The 19,548-nt window shown below is 45.7% G+C and overlaps 1 protein-coding gene across 4 annotated transcripts; it reads right to left on the bottom strand.

The window, feature by feature from the left end:
- Positions 1-9,057: 9,057 nt before the first annotated feature.
- LOC311134305 (nuclear receptor subfamily 4 group A member 1-like) lies at positions 9,058-16,749 on the bottom strand. Of its 4 annotated transcripts, XM_084167942.1 has the most exons (8): positions 16,594-16,749; positions 15,688-15,753; positions 13,359-14,191; positions 13,024-13,153; positions 12,616-12,779; positions 12,140-12,342; positions 11,778-11,956; positions 9,058-11,498 (listed from the first exon to the last, which is right to left on the bottom strand). In XM_084167942.1, exons 3-8 carry the CDS (start codon positions 14,187-14,189, stop codon positions 11,236-11,238), a joined length of 1,770 nt encoding a protein of 589 aa, XP_084024068.1. In that variant the 5' UTR covers positions 14,190-14,191; positions 15,688-15,753; positions 16,594-16,749; the 3' UTR covers positions 9,058-11,235. The 4 variants fall into 4 exon arrangements, with proteins under 4 accessions (XP_084024068.1, XP_084024067.1, XP_084024066.1 ...); XM_084167941.1 differs by lacking the exon at positions 15,688-15,753 and having other exon boundaries at positions 16,583-16,749; XM_084167940.1 differs by lacking the exon at positions 15,688-15,753.
- Positions 16,750-19,548: the final 2,799 nt, after the last annotated feature.

The raw sequence follows: 19,548 nt of genomic DNA, 5'->3' as shown, positions 1-19,548 counted from the left end.
ACCACATACACCTCACCTCTTGACAGGAGGTTTTCACTCAAAATCTCACGATACATGGCCCCATTCATTCTTTCCTTTACACGGATCAGTCGTCCTGGTCCCTTTGCAGAAAAATGCTTCACAGTAGGTATGGTGTTCTTTGGATGCAACTCAGCATTCTTTGTCCTCCAAACACGACGAGTTGAGTTTTTACCAAAAATTTCTATTTTGGTTTCATCTGACCATATGACATTCTCCCAATCCTCTTCTGGATCATCCAAATGCACTCTAGCAAACTTCAGACGGGCCTGGACATGTACTGGCTTAAGCAGGGGGACACGTCTGGCACTGCAGGATTTGAGTCCCTGGCGGCGTAGTGTGTTACTGATGGTAGGCTTTGTTACTTTGGTCCCAGCTCTCTGCAGGTCATTCACTAGGTCCCCCCGTGTGGTTCTGGGATTTTTGCTCACCGTTCTTATGATCATTTTGACCCCACGGGGTGAGATCTTGTGTGGAGCCCCAGATCGAGGGAGATTATCAGTGGTCTTGTATGTCTTCCATTTCCTAATAATTGCTCCCACAGTTGATTTCTTCAAACCAAGCTGCTTACCTATTGCAGATTCAGTCTTCCCAGCCTGGTGCAGGTCTACAATTTTGTTTCTGGTGTCCTTTGACAGCTCTTTGGTCTTGGCCATAGTGGAGTTTGGAGTGTGACTGTTTGAGGTTGTGGACAGGTGTCTTTTATACTGATAACAAGTTAAACAGGTGCCATTAATACAGGTAACGAGTGGAGGACAGAGGAGCCTCTTAAAGAAGAAGTTACAGGTCTGTGAGAGCCAGAAATCTTGCTTGTTTGTAGGTGACCAAATACTTATTTTCCACCATAATTTGCAAATAAATTCATAAAAAATCCTACATTGTGATTTTCTGGATTTTGTTTTCTCAATTTGTCTGTCATAGTTGACGTGTACCAATGATGAAAATTACAGGCCTCTCTCATCTTTTTAAGTGGGAGAACTTGCACAATTGGTGGCTGACTAAATACTTTTTTCCCCCACTGTATGTATATACAGTACCAGTCAAAAGCATGGACACACCTACTCATTCAAGGGTTTTTCTTAATTTTTACAATTTTCTACATTAAGGAAAGAATGAACACTTTGGATGTGGTTGTATGTTGTGAAATATGATGACTTTGCTGACTGACAAAGTGGTCTTTGCTCTTTCACTTGCACCAGCCGCCGACCAGTCATTCAAGGGTTTTTCTTTATTTGTACTATTTTCTACAATTGTAGAATAATAGTGAAGACATCAAAACTATGAAATAACACATATGGAATCATGTAGTATATATTTGAGATTCTTCAAAGTAGCCACCCTTTGCCTTGATGACAGCTTTGCATACTCTTGGCATTCTCACAACCAGCTTCATGAGGAATGCTTTTCCAACAGTCTTGAAGGAGTTCCCACATATGCTGAGCACTTGTTGGCTGCTTTTCCTTCACTCTGCGGTCCAACTCATCCCAAAGCATTTCAATTAGGTTGAGGTCGCATGATTGTGGGGGCCAGGTTATCTGATGTAGCACTCCATCACTCACCTTGGTCAAATAGCTCTTACACAGACTGGAGGTGTGTTTTGGGTCATTGTCCTGTTGAAAAATAAATGATAGTCCCACTGAGCGCAAACCAGATGGGATGGCGTATCGCTGCAGAATGCTGTGGTAGCCATACTGGTTAAGTGTGCCTTGAATTCTAAATAAATCACTGACAGTGTCACCAGCAAAGCACCCCCACCCCATCACACCTCCATGCTTCACGGTGGGAACCACACATGCTGAGATCATCCGTTCACGTACCCTGTGTCTCACAAAGACACAGCGGTTGGAACCAAAAATCTCACATTTGGACTCATCAGACCAAAGGACAGATTTCCATTGCTCGTGTTTCTTGGCCCAAGCAAGTCTCTTCTTGTTATTCATGTCCTTTAGGAATTCGACCATGAAGGCCTGATTCACGTAGTCTCCTCTGAACAGTTGATGTTGAGATGTGTCTGTTACTTCAACTCTGTGAAGCATTTATTTGGGCTGCAATCTGAGGTGCATTTAACTAAGGAACTTATCCTCTGCAGCAGAGGTAACTCTGGGTCTTCCTTTCCTGTGGTGGTCCTCATGAGAGACAGTTTCATCATAGCGCTTGATGGTTTCTGCACTTGAAGAAACGTTCAAAGTTCTTGAAACTTTCCGGATTGACTGACCTTCATGTCTTAAAGTAATGATGGACTGTCGTTTCTCTTTGCTTATTTGAGCTGTTCTTGCCATAATATGGACTTGGTTTTTTACCAAATAGGGCTATCTTCTGTATACCACCCCTACCTTGTCACAACACAACTGATTGGCTCAAACGCATTAAGAAGAAGGATCATGCGAGATAGCTCACTTAATTGAAACATAATGGTGAATGGTGAACGCAGCTATCAGGCTGGTTCTATTTGGTTTGGCTCATGCTCAACCAATGGGCTTTTCTGAAGAGCCTCAACCTTTTACACTAAATAACAATGTTGAAATATAACAGGGTTCTTCAAAAGACACCTAAGGCAGCACATGTCTACCACCACATTCAGCACTATTCTGTACTTTCAGCTTCATATAGGGCTTGATAGAAGACCTGACATACATAAAGCATCTTTATCCTGTGCATGCTCCTTTGGTTTCGAGACATACACTCTTAGAAAAAAGGGTTCCAAATGGGTTCTTCGACTATCCCCATAGGATAACGCCTTTTGGTTCTGGGTAGAACCCTTTTTGGTTCCAGGTAGAACCCTACATGGAACCCAAAAGAGTTCTACCTGGAACCAAAAAGGGTTCTTCAAAGGGTTGTCCTATGGGGACAGCCGATAAACCCTTTTAGGTTCTAGATAGCACCTTTTTTTCTAAGAGTATATATATTAATAGTTGGTAGCCGTATTGGTCTTTTCTTTAGTCCTTAATAGAATCTGTTGAAAAATATTGAATGTCAGTCTATAGTGACCAAGACACTTTAGACATTGACCCAGACATGGAGCAAGACACATGTAGATTTTTGTTTCCAAAAGCATCGCTATGACATATATTTACGAGCAGACCAGTTCTCACATTCTTTCCTCCATCTTTGATGTTTATCACATCTTCCTTGCATTCAAAAATGCTGAGTGGAATGTTTGAGAAACAAATCACCGGTGACACACTTCTCATATAGTTACAGTGGAGAACATGTCGTCTTGCGTGTAATGTGGTGGTATAATAAGGCTAGACGCGTCTTCAAGTCCCGAGTGTTGCATGACAGGGCATGAGGTTAGAGGTTTAAGGTCAGAGGGTCAACAGCAGCTCCAGATGGTACCTTCCCACTTTGGGAAGGAGATGGTGGCAGCCACACATTGTGATGACAAACATGGACCGAAATGTAACCCCAAATATTTGGAGGGCGGTACATAACCACCATGGGGGGGGGGTTAGTGTTTTGTTACCTAGAGCTGACACTTGCCCCACAGTTATACATAACACACACACAGCGTCAGAACATACGTCTCTGACCGAAACATCCACAATAAATGTGCAGAAGTAGTTTCTGGGGCTGTTGCTATGTTGTTTACCTTAAGGCACGGCTCTGTGCTAAACCAGCAAAGTGTCCGGTTTTCATATGTTCATTTCTGTCACGTTCGTTGATAGACGGCTCGGACCAAGGTGCAGCGTGGTAGGCGAACATATTAATTTATTAACTGAACACCGACAAAACAACAAAATACAAACAAAGGTAAAGTTCTGCAGGCTACACAGCACCTATACAAAAACAAGATCCCACAAACTAAGGTGGGAAAAGGCTGCCTAAGTATGATCCCCAATCAGAGACAACGATCGACAGCTGCCTCTGATTGGGAACCCCACCCGGCCAACAAAGAAATAGAAAACATAGAATGGACACCCAAATCACACCCTGACCTAACCAACTAGAGAATAAAAGGGATCTCCAAGGTCAGGGCGTGACAGTACCCACCCCCAAAGGTGCAGACTCCGGCCGCAACAACCTGACTCATTAGGAGAGGGTCCGGGTAGGCATCTAGCCTCGGTGGCGGCTACGGCTGCAACGTAGTCATTAACATCTTCTCCCTTTCTGCCTCCCCGTTGCACACCCGGTCCGGTCTAAACACCGGCGCAATGCTTCCCCTCTCAGTCCTCCCATGATGCACAAAGCCCTGTCTGGACCCTGGTGTGGGAGCCCTCGACCCTGGAGAGGAGCTGACGTCTGGTCCCAGCTCGATAGTCCTCCCGCGATGCACAAAGCCCTGTCTGGACCCTGGTGTGGGAGCCCTCGACCCTGGAGAGGAGCTGACGTCTGGTCCCGGCTCGGTAGTCCTCCCGCGATGCACCAAGCCCTGTCTGGACCCTGGTGTGGGAGGCCCCGACCCTGGAGAGGGGTTGACGTCTGGCTCCGGCCCGGCAGTCCTCCTGCAATGCACCAAGCCCTGTCTGGACCCTGGTGTGGGAGGCCCCGACCCTGGAGAGGGGTTGACGTCTGGTTCTGGCTCGGCAGTCCTCCCGCGATGCACCAAGCCCTGTCTGGACCCTGGTGTGGGAGGCCCCGACCCTGGAGAGGGGTTGACGTCTGGTTCTGGCTCGCCAGTCCTCCCGCGATGCACCAAGCCCTGTCTGGACCCTGGTGTGGGAGGCCCCACCCTGGAGAGGGGTTGACGTCTGGTTCCGGCTTGGCAGTCCTCCCGCGATGCACCAAGCCCTGTCTGGACCCTGGTGTGGGAGGCCCCGACCCTGGAGAGGGGTTGACGTCTGGCTCCGGCTCGGACCCCGGTGGAGCGGATGGCTCCGGCATGGGGGAAGAGCAGATAACCGGAGCTGGACTAGACACCGGAGTGGAGCAGAGGACCCTCACTGGAGGTCGGGTGCGTGGCGCTGGAACGGGCCGTACCGGACTGGGGTCACGCACAACTGGTCTGGTGCGAGGCGCAGGCACGGGCCTTACCGGACTGGAAACACGCACCACTGGTTTGGTGCGAGGAGCAGGCACGGGCCGTACCGGGCTGGGGACACGCACCACTGGTCTGGTGCGAGGAGCAGGCATGGGCCGCACCGGGCTAGGGACACGCACCACTGGTCTGGTGCGAGGAGCAGGCACGGGCCGTACCGGGCTGGGGACACGCACCACTGGTCTGTTGCGAGGAGCAGGCACGGGCCGTACCGGGCTGGGGACACGCACCACTGGTCTGGTGCGAGGAGCAGTCACGGGCCTTACCGGACTGGAAACACGCACCACTGGTTTGGTGCGAGGAGCAGGCACGGGCCGTACCGGGCTGGGGACACGCACCACTGGTCTGGTGCGAGGAGCAGGCATGGGCCGCACCGGGCTAGGGACACGCACCACTGGTCTGGTGTGAGGAGCAGGCACGGGCCGTACCGGGCTCGGGACATGCACCAATCGTTTGGTGCGAGGAGCAGGCACGGGCCGTACCGGGCTGGGGACATGCACCACTGGTCTGGTGCGAGGAGCAGGCACGGGCCGTACCGGGCTGGGGACACCCACCACTGGTTTGGTGCGAGGAGCAGGCACGGGCCGTACCGGACTGGAGACACACACCACTGGTTTGGTGCGAGGAGCAGGCACGGCCCGTCCTGGCTGGACGCTCACTTTAGCCGGGCAAGTGCGGGGCGCGGGCACCAAGCGCACCGGGCTGTGAATGCACACTGGAGACACAGTGCGTATCACCGCATAACAGGGTGCCTGAACAGTCCCACGCTCCTTAAAGCGAGTGCAGGGATTTGGCTCTACTCTGAAACCTGGCTCCACCAGCCTCTGCTCTAAGGACTGAGCTCTCTGCTGCTGGAGGGTTAACTCCTCTCTCAGCTCCTCCTGTTGCCTGGCCAGCTCCTCTCTCAGTGCATCCACTGACTCCTTCTCCCTGTGGGCCTCCTGCAGCGCCTCCCTCTGAAGGGAGATCTCCTGCTCCCTCTTAGCTAACAGCCCCCGTAAGGTGGTGGTCTCCTCTCTCAGAGTGCTGAGCTGCAGGTCTTGAAGGGCCTCTATCATCGCGGCCCTTTCAGGGCCTCCTGCTGCTTCGCCAACCACCCCGTGTGCCCCTAACATTTTTTATCTTGGGGCTGCCTCTCGGGCTTCCTTCGCGGTCTTGAACTACGATGTTGCCGTTGATCCTTTCCTGCCTGGGCTTCTTCCTTCGCCCAGGGTCCCTTACCGGCCAATATCTCCTCCCATGTCCAGAATGTCTTCCCCACCTGTGTCCAGCATGTCTGCTCCTCCTGGCCACGCTGCTTGGTCCATTTGTGGTGGGAACTTCTGTCACGCTCGTTGATAGACGGCTCGGACCAAGGTGCAGTGTGGTAGGCGAACATTTTAATGTATTAACTGAACACCAACAAAATACAAACAAATGTAAAGTTCTGCAGGCTACACAGCACCTATACAAAAACAAGATCCTACAAACTAAGGTGGGAAAAGGCTGCCTAAGTATGATCCCCAATCAGAGACAACGATCGACAGCTGCCTCTGATTGGGAACCACACCCAGCCAACAAAGAAATAGAAAACATAGAATGGACACCCAAATCACACCCTGACCTAACCAACTAGAGAATAAAAGGGATCTCCAAGGTCAGGGCGTGACAATTCTAAACCCCAGCAAAACTAAACCACACCATATTGTTTTCTACAATGAAGTCAACTTTGGGGCTGGAGTTTCCTGCAACACAAATGAGAGAATAATGATTATGTGCATGTTAACATTTCACTTCTAAAGGACAGAAAACTGGTCACCAGTTTATGTCATTAGGGTAAACATTTTACCCATTAGTAGTATGTGAGTGAAATGTTAGTAGTATGATATGAGTGAAATATTTGTCCCTATAGCAAAATTATTATGGCCCAAATCCGGTGCACATATAAGGTTACCCACAAGACCATGTTACCAATCGGAATTACGGTCCAAAAGCAGGCCAGCTCTGGTTGCCATACCTAAACCATATCTTCACCCCAAGGTTCGACCTTACCCTGGACCCCATTAATCTGCTGTCTGGGTGGAATGGAATGGATGTGGTCAAGGATTACCTTATTTTACAGCTGTATGTAATCTCCAACTAATTTTGAAATTAGTTTACAGAACAAATAACATAGCAAACAAGATTTGATCTGTAGTTTAAGCTAGCCTATCAAAATCAATGGACAAAGTCAGTACATCGATCCTCATTAAAATGATGAGCAACAAAAAAGTTTGGACTCATTTTACCTTTGTGTAGTTCTACTTGCTCTAACATGTTTTTCCACTGGCTGTGTTGGTTGTAGTATGGTTCTTACATCACCAGAGGGTGTGGATTTGATTGCCACATGGGCCACATATACTGAATTATCTGTAAGACACAATGGAAAAAACTGTACAGTATCTGACAGTCAACATTCCCTTTACCGCTTGCTACCACCATTTGCACTCCTGTAAATCTCATACTGGATAAGAAGGTCTGCCAAAATGACCAGATGCCAAGTGCATTCTACATAAGTGTATACTGCTTTATATAAACATTCGCTGTATTCATAATGGAAGTAGAGATAGGCAGGTAGGCGGATAGCCTAGTAGTTAAGAGCGTTGGGCCAGTAATCGAAAGTTCGCTGGTTGAAATCCCTGAGCAGACAAGGTGAAAAATCTGTTGATGTGCCCTTGAGCAAGGCACTTAACCCTAGTTGCTCCTGTAAGTCACTCTGGATAAGAGTGTCTGCTAAATGACGAAAATGTAGATAGCATACTGTATACTCCCCAGGTTTCATGCCCACTGGTCCCTGAAGGGGGACTATACCCATGTCTGTCCACTAACTGTACCCATCAGGGTGTGGGCATGCCTGGCCTTTTTAATGATAATACATGTCTCTATGTCAGCTTTCATAAAGCCTCACCCTCTTTTCTCCTCTTGACCCCATTTTCCACTCTAGCTGCCAACATTAAAATCCAGATGACTGGATTGTGGTCTGAGATCGGGTATCCAGAGGAGTATTGGCTGAACACGGCTGCAATTCTCCTGGGCTGGGGGCTGAGTGGCAAAGGATAGCCTCTGCTGATCATGAGTGCAGTGCCAACGTTAACACCTTGTGCGACAAAACACGTTTATGACTACAAAAATTTGAATTAGATCCAGCGCAAGTTTTGTGCACCTCTCCCCCTCTCCCATTGACAGCCCAATCTCAAAAAGCCCCACAGTGGTAATAGCAAGTCTCGATTACAGCAACATATTGCTTGGATCATCTCGCCCTATGTCTGAACTTGATTTCTCTGATAGCCTGTTTTCTCTAGCCAGGTGGTTGATACACAGTAGTAGTGGATGGAGTGAGTTATCTCCATTGTCCATACAATATAAAACACTTCAAGAACTTGTGAAAAGCTTAGAACAATATATATTATTGCAATCAAAGATGAGTTGCTAAATCTAACAAGCTGAATATGTGCTCAGGTGACTTGGGTCTCCCTACTGTATTTGCTGGCATATACTACAGCATAGCCGTGCCATACTCTATTTAATACAGTATGTGGTTTATACAGCCCAATAACAAAGCAACTCAAAGGGAAACAACCTAAATTCATATTGTAAGGTGTTGCTATTTGTGAGTGGATTGGTTGGTATAAGCTATTTGGAGTATTCATATAATATGCCTAGACAACACTATGGAAAAGACACAGACTACCACACAGTTATTACGTCATGTGCCCCTACGTGGCACAGAGCATGAAAGTTGCCTTTCCATCAATCTTATCTAGAAACTATGCAAGTGGTTTAACCGATAGGAACGAACTGCTTCCTGTTATGATGTCATGAAAATCAAACCAATGGTGTAGAACTTCGGCTGCAGAACAGCCTGTAGACTAAAGGAAATAGTTTTGACATCATCTTATGAGGTGAAACCACTAATTTCTTTGGAGATACCAGAGAACTCAGGATCTGGTGATACTTTTATGATGGTGTGTGTAGTAAAAACTATGTGTAGTAAAATGATGTCTGTGAAATAGTATCATGACATTTAAGAAAAATGGCAACAAATGTTTTATTTTGAAATGTTCTTTTAATATTAAATACTTTTTCTTCATCTGAATATATATACGTATGTACCACATTACGAAAACTCACAAATATAAAGTATTTCTGTTATAAGTATACACATGTCACAAACAAACATAGAACATTTTTGTATAAATCTGTATACTGTGTTAGAACGTTGAAGTGCTCTTAGCTGCTCGTGATTTTGTCACATTTCACTGTGTAATGACTTAAGAAATCACTTGAAGGTCATTTAAAAAACAAAATAAAAAGAACAACATATAATAAAACTGCACACACTCCTCCTGAAGGAGTGTGTGTAAGGCAACACTTACAGTAGCAGATATTTATAGATTCACACAGTTAAGGATAAGGATAGAAAGCTATAAAGTATTAAGGGTCACATGTTTGAGTGGATCCATGTTACAGCTATACTGTGAAACGTAATACTCTCTCACATCACTATGATTTTTATCCCTAGACTATTCTTAGACTATTCCAAACCATGGGATTCCTTTTCATTTCAGCCAATCGCACTTCACCAAGTATGTTTGAATGTTTTGTCATTTTGTTGTTGCTGACATTAAATTAATAGATTTACAGAGTTTCTACCAGTGAGATGGATGGAATGAAAACCTGAATACCCAGGAGTTCTTCAGGATTTAATGATTTTAACTTTTTAAAGGCACTTTTTAAACATTGTAATTCTGCTGGCATTTGTCTCTTTTTAAGGACTCATTCCTATAAACATTTTAGTTTGAAGGAAAATTGTTTTGTTTCAGTGATATGATTCTCCTGCCATTACAAACCCGCAATACTTGTTTCATTGTGGCGTGAGTAAAAATGATGACACCTTTTAAAGGTCCAATGCAGCCGTTTTAATCTCAATATCAAATAATTTCTGGGTAACAATTAAGTAAGTACCTTACTGTGATTTTTTTCAATTACAATGGTAAAAAATCAACAAAAATAGCTTCTTAGCAAAAAGCAATTTCTCAAGCAAGAATTTTGGGTGGGGAGGGGAAAATTGAAAACTAGCTGTTTTGGGCAGAAAGGTTATAAACTCTCTTTCTTATTGGTCTATTAACTAATTTACCACCTGGTGATGTCACCAGGCAGGCCAAAACTCCATCCCACCAAAACAAGCTGAAATTTCAGGCAGCTCTTACACTAAAAGGGCATTATCATCATTTTAACAATTTCACAGTATTATTCCAACCGCATAGTGTGAAAATATATATATAAACACAGGAAAATCACGTTTCTGACTGCAATGGGCCTTTAAGGTATATTAAGGCTTTATGGTTGATGAGCTGTAAATGTCACAACAATAGCCAGCTGTCACTGCAGGCAGACAGATATACAGCTTCCCTTTGGTCCAAGACCTTCTATAGGTGTAAATGTGTGGTATCAGGACTACAAATGGCTTTTATTATTATTATTATTATTATTATTTTATAACGGTTTCAGTGAAAATACTCACTTTTGAAATGTAGGATGCAACAGTTGTCTTTGAGAAAGGCTAGTGGACTGGAGACTACAGTGTTTGACACGGTTGGCCTCTCCACGCGTCAACTTTGAACAGCTACTAAATTAAGTTGTGTTGGGATTTGGACACTCAATAGGATTTTTGAGAACTTGGGTTTAAGTGGGTGTTCAGGTGTGAACATGCCTGCTTTTTCCCCTCAGAGCTGTACATACACACCAACTGTCTCCCAATATCTCGCAGCGTGCAAAAACACAAACGTACACATTTTGCATAGCGATAAAGCCACTCCACAAAGTCACACAAAAGAGACCAAAAACTAGAAATGTTATCTCATGTCTTCCTCTCTCTTGTTGAATGAATTGTCCAGGATAATTCCACAGATTGGAAAATAGACATCCAATTCTGTCACCCACAGGTTTTTGTTATTAAACTAAATGTGAGAAAAATTCCTCACTTTTAGACACTGGACCGGAGGCAGAATCAGACACTTTTCATCAAGTCAGTGCACTGGAAAGGGGTGATTCCACTTCAGTGGAGGGGGGGGGGGGGTGCCTTCTATCCACATTCAACACTCAGAAGTCCCAAATGTAATGGACAAAGACAACGGCCCCCTATTCACCTCCTCAGTTTATCATATTTTTGTCTACTCAGCATCATCACTTAATCATTCCTCGTCCTCTTTTTATCTGTCTTTTCAGAAAGGTAAGGTATCCATGAAGATTTTGTCTACGATGGGCGGTGGGGGGACCAGGTCCTCCAGCTTCAGGTAGAAGATGCGCTGCAGGCCCTGGGTGCAGAGGGTGCGCAGCTCGGGAAGCTTCCCCAGCAGTCGGGACAGGAAGTTTGGCTGGGGCCGCCCCGCGTCGGAGCCACTGCCGGTCACGTGGTCCCTCAGACAGGTTATGAGGCGGTTCTGGAACTCCTCCACCCGTTTGGGCTCTTTAAGGCCATGGCGATCTGAGGAGAAACAACAAGGAGAAACCTCTTGATGAGAAACATGAATAAATGCGCTTGTGACAGGCTATATACCACAAGCATATAGTATGAGTGTTTCAGTTGAGTTACCAGAACTTACCAGACGTATTGCTTTCAGCTCCTTGTGGAGCAGAGAAGGGGTTCACTAAAACTAACTGTATAGTGAAATTGTATGTGTCTGTGTGTGTGTGTGTGTGTGTGTGTGTGTGTGTGTGTGTGTGTGTGTGTAGGTGCATGTGTTTGTATGTGAATGTGTTTCACCTGTGATGATGACGAGTGCTGCGAGGCAGGCGAATGAGGACACGTCCAGGTTCATGCGGTGGAGGCTGTGGGAGAAGTCCATGATGGAGTCGATCCAGTCGCCAAAGCCCCGCACACACTGCATACGGTGAAGTACCACGCCGTTGCAGAAGATCAGCTTGTTCTTCTCAGGACTCGACCTAGACACAGAACAGTCTTAACATATATCGCAGAAACATTGGGCAAACATTTGTGTTTTATAAGGAATTATACAGTAAATGTGTGCGTCCCAAATGGCACTATATTCCCTATTAAGTGCATTACTTTTCACCAGGGCCCATAGGGAATAGGGTGCCAGTCAATGTTTACAATGGTAAATATACCTGTATGCTAGCCGGAGGATGAAGAGTTCCACGAAAGCAGATTCCAGGAGCAGCTCCTGGTCTTCTGGGCAGAAGGCGGTGAATCCAGGGATGGTCTCGGCCCATTTCCGGAGCACATCCATGGTGCCTGTCAGCAGGTCGTAGAACTGCTGGATGTCGTTGGCATCCTCTTTCTCTGATAGGCTGGCCACTGTCTCATGGTACTGAGGAGTGGAAAGAGGAAAGAAAGGGATGACTCACTGCCTCTGATGTCCCACTCTTCATAACATTTAGTGTGAAATGTGATCGAGATGACTTCCATCAAATAAGTTTAATTACATAACAACGATATTAAAGCAAGAAGCTTAACTTTAGCAACAGCAACTGGCTAAGTTCTGAGAGAGATTCAACAGCAAAGACGAGCTACTGCAGGCACTTAACAGACAACCAATAATATGCTGTTCCATGAGTCACATGACAGGGTCTGGAGGTCTTACCTTGGAGTAGTCCAGTTTTCCGATGGCAGGGTTGGAGTCTATGTGAGCCCTGACAAGAGAGGTGATGATGTTGATGGGTGGAGTGGTGGACGCTGACTCCGGCACAGTCTTGGGTTTAGAGGGCAGACGACCCCTGCGACCTTTCAGGCTGTCTGTGCGGACGACTGCAAGTGAGAGAGAGAAAATAAAAACAAATACTCTCACTGACTGTACGTGTCTGAGATTCTCATGTGACTGTCACCGCAAGCCTCCGTTTCACTAAACAACTGCTATATCCATTTCAGTTTATCTTTTTCTACGAGTGGGCACTGTAAAGCTTCAGTTTCGCATTGCTGTCAGTTCGAGCTTGGGTTTCACATCAAATATAGTAGTCACTGAAGGCTTTAAGGGGGTGTAACATGGCATTACCTTCTTTCACCATTCCCACCACCAGGCACTTCTGGAAACGGCAGAATTGGCACCGGTTCCTCCGCCGCTTGTCTACTGGACAGTCCTTGTTGGCTAGGCACACGTATTTAGCATTCTTCTGCACAGTTCGCTGCAAGAAGAGAAAACAAAGAACAGTGTGATTATTTTCCTGCACATTTCTCAATGTTCCCCTTTCTCTTGTATAATCACACTTCTACTGGAACTGGAGCCAAGTTAATGTATGAATAGGTTATTATGTGTAACTGAATCATAAAAACTTCCTATGCAGACAGCCTGTAAAATAATAATAATATAACTACTGTGAAGCTTCCTACCTTAAAGAAGCCCTTGCAGCCCTCACAGGTGCGGACCCCGTAGTGCTGACAGGAGGCGTTGTCCCCACACACCGCACAGCGACCCTCATTGGCCCCGGGGCTGCCGATCTTAGGGGACGACATAGGCCCCTCCATGAGCCTGGGGCTGTCTAGGGACACCTGGTCCAGAGATAAGGGGGCGTAATGGAGAGGGGAGGCGTTCTGCTGGGAGGGCTGGAAGAAAGGGTCCTCCTCACCCTGCTGGGGGCCCTGGTGCTGCCCCAGGGGGGAATGCTGCTCCGACGGGGGGGTGAAGGTGAAGAAGGAGGGCTGCTGAGCTAGGCCTGACTTATCAGCCACCCAGCACCCAGGGCCTGGGGAGTAGGGGCTGAAGGGGGAGTCCCAGGCTGGGCCAGGCTGGCTCTGGAAGCCCGGGGTGGGTGGGGAGGCAGTGGCCGACGCAGGGCTGCCATAGTAATCGGAGCCACAGGAGGACAGCGTCTCATCAAGGTAACTGAGGGCGAAAGAGCCCGGGTAGCAGCCGTACACCTGGAGGTCGTCCAGTTTGAAGGCTGAGTGCTGAGCCTGAGGGCTGGAGCTGCTGCCGGCCGCGGGGCCGGAGGGGGCATTGGAGGCAGAGGTGGTGATCTGGCAGGAGTAGGCGTCAAACTCGCCCACGTAGCCGCTGCCCACCAGGGTGTTGATGCTGGGGAGGGAGGAGGCGGTGAGCTGGTCCCGCTGGGCACCGATGTCCATGGCTGGCTTAGCACTGAGGTCGGGGTTCAGGAACTCAGAGCTAAAGTAGTTGTTGTCGTAGGGCACAGTTCCATACTGAGTTTGAACACAGGGCATTGCTATAAAATAAATACAACAATATTTAAGAAAAATATTCCAAAGCCAAATAGTTGCGTTCTGTAGTCGTTGTTCTTAATTGTTGTTCTCTATCAAAACATGAGGCCAACATAACTGCTGAAATTATGTTGAGTAATGTTTGTTGAGTAATGTAGCATGAGTAGACCCTATAGGCCCACCTGCCGTACGCTCCAAGCTCACCATCACTCCAGCCAAGCCAGGTGCAATAACCCGTAAACAACTCTACAACCATCATCTGCAAGCCTCCTTACTAATCACTCAAGTCAACAACACTGAAGAAACTTAATCGGTCTTAGGGATCCCTTTTTAACATCTCTCCAACAGCGCATCCTGACATCATCCCATAAAGAAACACTTCCATTTCCCCCCTCTCCTCACGCTGCCACAGCTTTAGGCCTCTTGATACCCCTTTGGTGATTCCGAGAAAGCCTGGAAAGCCGGCTGACCGGCGGATGTGGAGAAAGTCTTACTGGAGGATATTGGTTACTGGCTTTGAATGCTTTGAAACCCCCCCCCCCCCCTTCGGTTATGAACAGGGCAACCCTCCTACCCAAGGTCTGGGGATTGGGTGTCAGGGTGGGCTAAATGCCAGCTGAAGAGGGGAAGGTGACAGGGCCGGTGGAGCGGAGGGCTGTGGGGGGTGCTAAGGTATCTTTAGCAGCTGGACGTGTGTGTGATTCATGTCTACCTCTCAGAACTGTCAATATCAGAACAATATCGGATCTGGAGGATTTTTCTCCAGGAGGTGTTCTTTCACTGAACTGTAGCTATAATCATCTGATCCAATTCATATCTTAATTATTATCTTAATTCAATTTCAGTTAAACCGCAATGAAGGCTGTTGGTCAGTCAAAGCTTTGAATATCTCAAGATATTCTTGCATGACTAAAAGCAATGTAAAATAAACAATGATCCTAAACACTTTCATTTATGTGCAATCACTGAATGGAAGTCGCTGCTTTTTCCTAGTTATACACTACATGACCAAAAGTATGTGGACAACTGCTCATCCAAAATCATGGGCATTAATATGAAGTTGGTCCCCCCTTTGCTGCTATAACAGCCTCCACTCTTCTGGGAAGGCTTTCCACTAGATGTTGGAACATTACTGCAGGGACTTGCTTCCATTCAGCCACAAGAGCATTAGTGAGGATGGACACTGATGTTGGGTGATTAGGCCTGGCTCGCAGTCGGCGTTCCAATTCATCCCAAAGGTGTTCGATGGGGTTGAGGTCAGGACTCTGTCAGCAACGGGTGTGGCTGAAATAGCCAAATCCACTAATTTGCAGAGGTGTCCACATACTTTTGTATATATAGTGTATCATCACCAACAACATGTCTGGGTGTAGGCTATTCTGCCCCTAAACAGTGACGCATGTTTTTACCTCTTAGCATGTGCTTTGGTGAGAGAAACTATACACTTGTTGCACACAAACTAAAGTAAGAAACATCCTTGACCTATAAAAAGGGTGCTTACATCAAAAGGTCACAAGTTAACCTCTGAACCCCGTGTGTAACTTGCACGCAGAGGATATGTGTGCGTCTGAGGACAAGAGAGACACAACAGTGAGACATCCGATACCGCCACTGCCTCCTCTTGAACACCCAGTAAAACTACTTGCCATATCGCCACCTGTCTGATCTTTCTCATTGGTCGTCTAAGTTGATAGCAATGTGATGCATAAGCCTATTTATTTCATATAATAAAATAATACACATGGATTAAGTTTAAAATATCTGACCATGAAGAGCAAATATTACAAAACTATAAATAGCCTACCACTCACATTCTCAACTATTTCAGACCATCAATACACCCCTATTGCCCCCATATAAAAGGCCATATAAAATAGCCCTGTTAAACAGCATAGTCTACAGGTAGGCTTTGGAACGAGCAAGGCAAAGATAAGGCAATGATAGAGAACTGGGGGAGTGTGCTGCTGGTTGCAACACAACACAGACCAACACATAGTCAATTCACAAATGTGATAGTGATCAATGTTGAATGCAGTCAAGTCTACAATGATATCCAGGACATCTAGCATTTGGTCTGACATGTTATTAACTTGTTATTAAGTTATTATTTGATTGACAGTTTTAAGCAGCTGTTGCCTACTCGAACGGTATAGCATCTACACATTGCCTTGTCTGTATATGCAATTCGAAAATAGAAAGAGACTAGGCTAATTTATCACATTATCAAGAAAACAAATGTACAGTCATTGCAAGTAGGCTAAAATGCAACAAATCATTCAATAAGTAAGCTCTTTAGGAGGGTAAAGTTTTCGAAGAATAAAAAAGCATTCTTACCAATCGGATCCATAACAAAACAGTGAAGACCACTAGCATGCATGCAAAATAATAAGACATACCTTTTACTAACCTGATCTATAAATCCTCTAAATTCCTTAGACAGATTTTCATTTATTCCGAGTGATGGAGAAGCATCAAGTGTATTACAACCTCTGTCTACAGTTCAGAAAGTGAATGAAATCTCCAGACTTGGGGTAAGAGCGCAATATATACAGTCACTTTTACTTTGCCGTTACGTCGGGTGGCCCCGGCTCTAGGCGTGTCTTTCCGCATAAATGCCAAAAGGGGCGGTGATTTTTCCGGGTCAGGAGCCAATGGCATCGTTCTCACACAGACGTCCTCATACTCTGACGCACGCTCGGGATTCCATTGACGCAAGCGACGGGGGAACGTTTGATCTAAATTTAGACCTGGTTACACGCGTCGAGCTATAACTGCCTGGAATAGGCCAAAAATAAACGTCTGATGATTACATTTTATTGCTTAAAGCAAAGTTGTTAACTGCCTAATTATTGACAGAGATAACGTAATTAATGGTTTGTCACAGGGAAGTCCTTGTAAAGACTATATGCTGGGTCGTTTTGTTTAAGTCTATTTAAATAGCATAGGCCTAACTATAGGCTATTCAAATGGTACACAATCTAGCCTATATATAGGCTAATATGTCTAGTCTAACCATTTGTAAACAGTGACATTTGCAAACAGGGACATAAATTGAGGGAGTTTATATACACAATTGCTCAGTTAGGTTTAACCCATTGGCTTTAAGGTCTATCTTCCAAGTACAATGTTAACAATGGAGTAATTACAATACTTGTTAAACTGCACTTACAGGAATAATTAATAATGGACACTGTATGTAAAGTGTAAGCCTTTTTATCAATGATTTGGCCTATATAATTACACTACCCTATAGCCTACAGTCTAGGAGGCCTGTGCTCCAATTCTCCACCCTTTTCCCCAAAGTGTGCACTTGTGCACTCCCCCACATGGATTTAAAATATAGGATTGGTGTAACAGTCCATGCTTATAACAATCTTAAGCTTTTAAATCCAAGTGCACACTTCAGGGAAGAGGGTGGAGAATTGGGATGCAGAGTAGGTGCAGCTCGACAAGTTGTAGTATGTATGGGTGTGTTGAGGGTGTGTGCGCATGAGAAAAGCACTGCTTGAAGCGCAACAAGCGGGAAACATCTGCACGTGGCTGCGTCGAGGTATTACTATTACAGTGCCAACAAGATCAGACAGGTGTATCCCTACAGCCCTAAAGCCCTGCGGGGCAGTAAAACTGTAAAACGACAGCCGAAGGTGTTGGCACCTTCTCTACAGGTAAATTCTCGGAATTCAGGGACTGAATACCCAGCTCAATTCCTGGAGGTGCCTGCGGGTTTTTGCTCCTCCCTTGATTGATCGATTAAGGTCATTGATTAGAAAGGAACTTCCCTCACCTGGATGACAAATTGATGAAAAATAACAAAACCAGCAGGCACTCGGCCCTCCAGGAATTGAGTTTGATACCCCTCGTATAGCCTTCATTTTTGCCATCTCCACTTCCTCTGGGGAAATTTCCACAGAAACATATATTTACTGCAAGTTTTGATCATTCTGGCAGCAGAGTACCGCTCGGGAGTGGTAGGTACAGCTCTAGAATCAGTTTCCCCTCCCCCAATCGTAACCCTAACCATTAGTGGGAAAAAACCTAAAGTGATCCCAAATCAGGGTCTAGGGGCAACTTCATCCTATACTAGCAGAGTACCTAGCAACTTTAGTTGAGTCAGAAAGTGTAATGTGTGTCAGTCAACAATATGGGACAGTATGACAATCTACTACTCTATTGAACACCAAGGACCGGTTTCCCAGACAAAGATTAAGCCTAGTTCAGGCCTAAAAAACACAAACAAACATGTGTGTGTGTTCATGTGTGTGTGACTCCAGACTTCCTCATTCACTCTCATTGGGGTCATATTGCAAAGTATTGTATCTTAGTATGAAGACGGTAATGTTGCTAAAAATATCAGAGAACAACCCTTACTTATACAAAAGGCCCAGTCTTTCTACTGTACCCTTGCAGTTAATGTGAGCACCTGCACTTTACTGTCTATGTCTGCACTCTGCTCTCTTTCCAGTCCCAGTGCAGGCAGCCCAGGGACACATCAGTGCAATGAAAGACATGACTCATCTCTCCAAATTCCTCCCTTGACTTTGAATCCATCCCAATCCCAACACACAGTATGTACAGTAAAACATGCTATACTGTAGAGTCAATACTGATCCATCTGGTGCACCATAATCTGGAAACCTGGGGAGAGAAACTGTTGTTTTCACCAACCACCTGGAGAGAGAGTGGGAGTGGGGGGAAACCCCAGCACTAGTGTACCCTAACTAACATCTCAGTGTAATAGAGGCTATAGACACGGTGGAAAGATATACTGTATGATATCCTATAATACTCGTCCAGTCTCTCAGAGTACAATATATGTCCATCTTCTATACTTAGAGCTTAGACAACAGATCTAGACCCATTGTCCCTGTAGATTTGACTCCAGAAAACACTCTGACATATAAGCTGAAAATCACTCACCAATGATAACAAAACACCCTGAGTTAAACTGTCTATACTGCTCCCCTGTAGTTGAAGAGAAATATAATTTCCCATCGCAGAACATTGACTTGAATGGGAAGGTTCAATCTAGTAATTATACTTCTATGGTTGAATATAGCAGTTGGCGCCCCCTGGATCCTTGAAGGCAGAGGTGTGTCCCAATAATATCTCATTTCTCCTGAAGTGTGCACTCGTTCACTATTTACCATAAATCTTAAAGCACTGAATTGGAGGAGGGCTAGAGGGAGTTTCCACCATGTTTCTTATAACACTAATTTCCTTTCAAATCAGTGAAGGTAATTGAACAAGTGCACACTTTGGGAGGAAGGACAGATTATTGGGACGTAGCCAGAGTGTCTGCTGATCATTACACATGACATGACACGTATACACACACACAGTTTTCTAAGAGTAGATAAGGAAA

Source organism: Coregonus lavaretus, assembly GCF_964263955.1.
Source record: "Coregonus lavaretus genome assembly, chromosome: 8".
Taxonomy (NCBI): domain Eukaryota; kingdom Metazoa; phylum Chordata; class Actinopteri; order Salmoniformes; family Salmonidae; genus Coregonus; species Coregonus lavaretus.
This window is presented reverse-complemented; position numbering and strand designations above follow the sequence as displayed.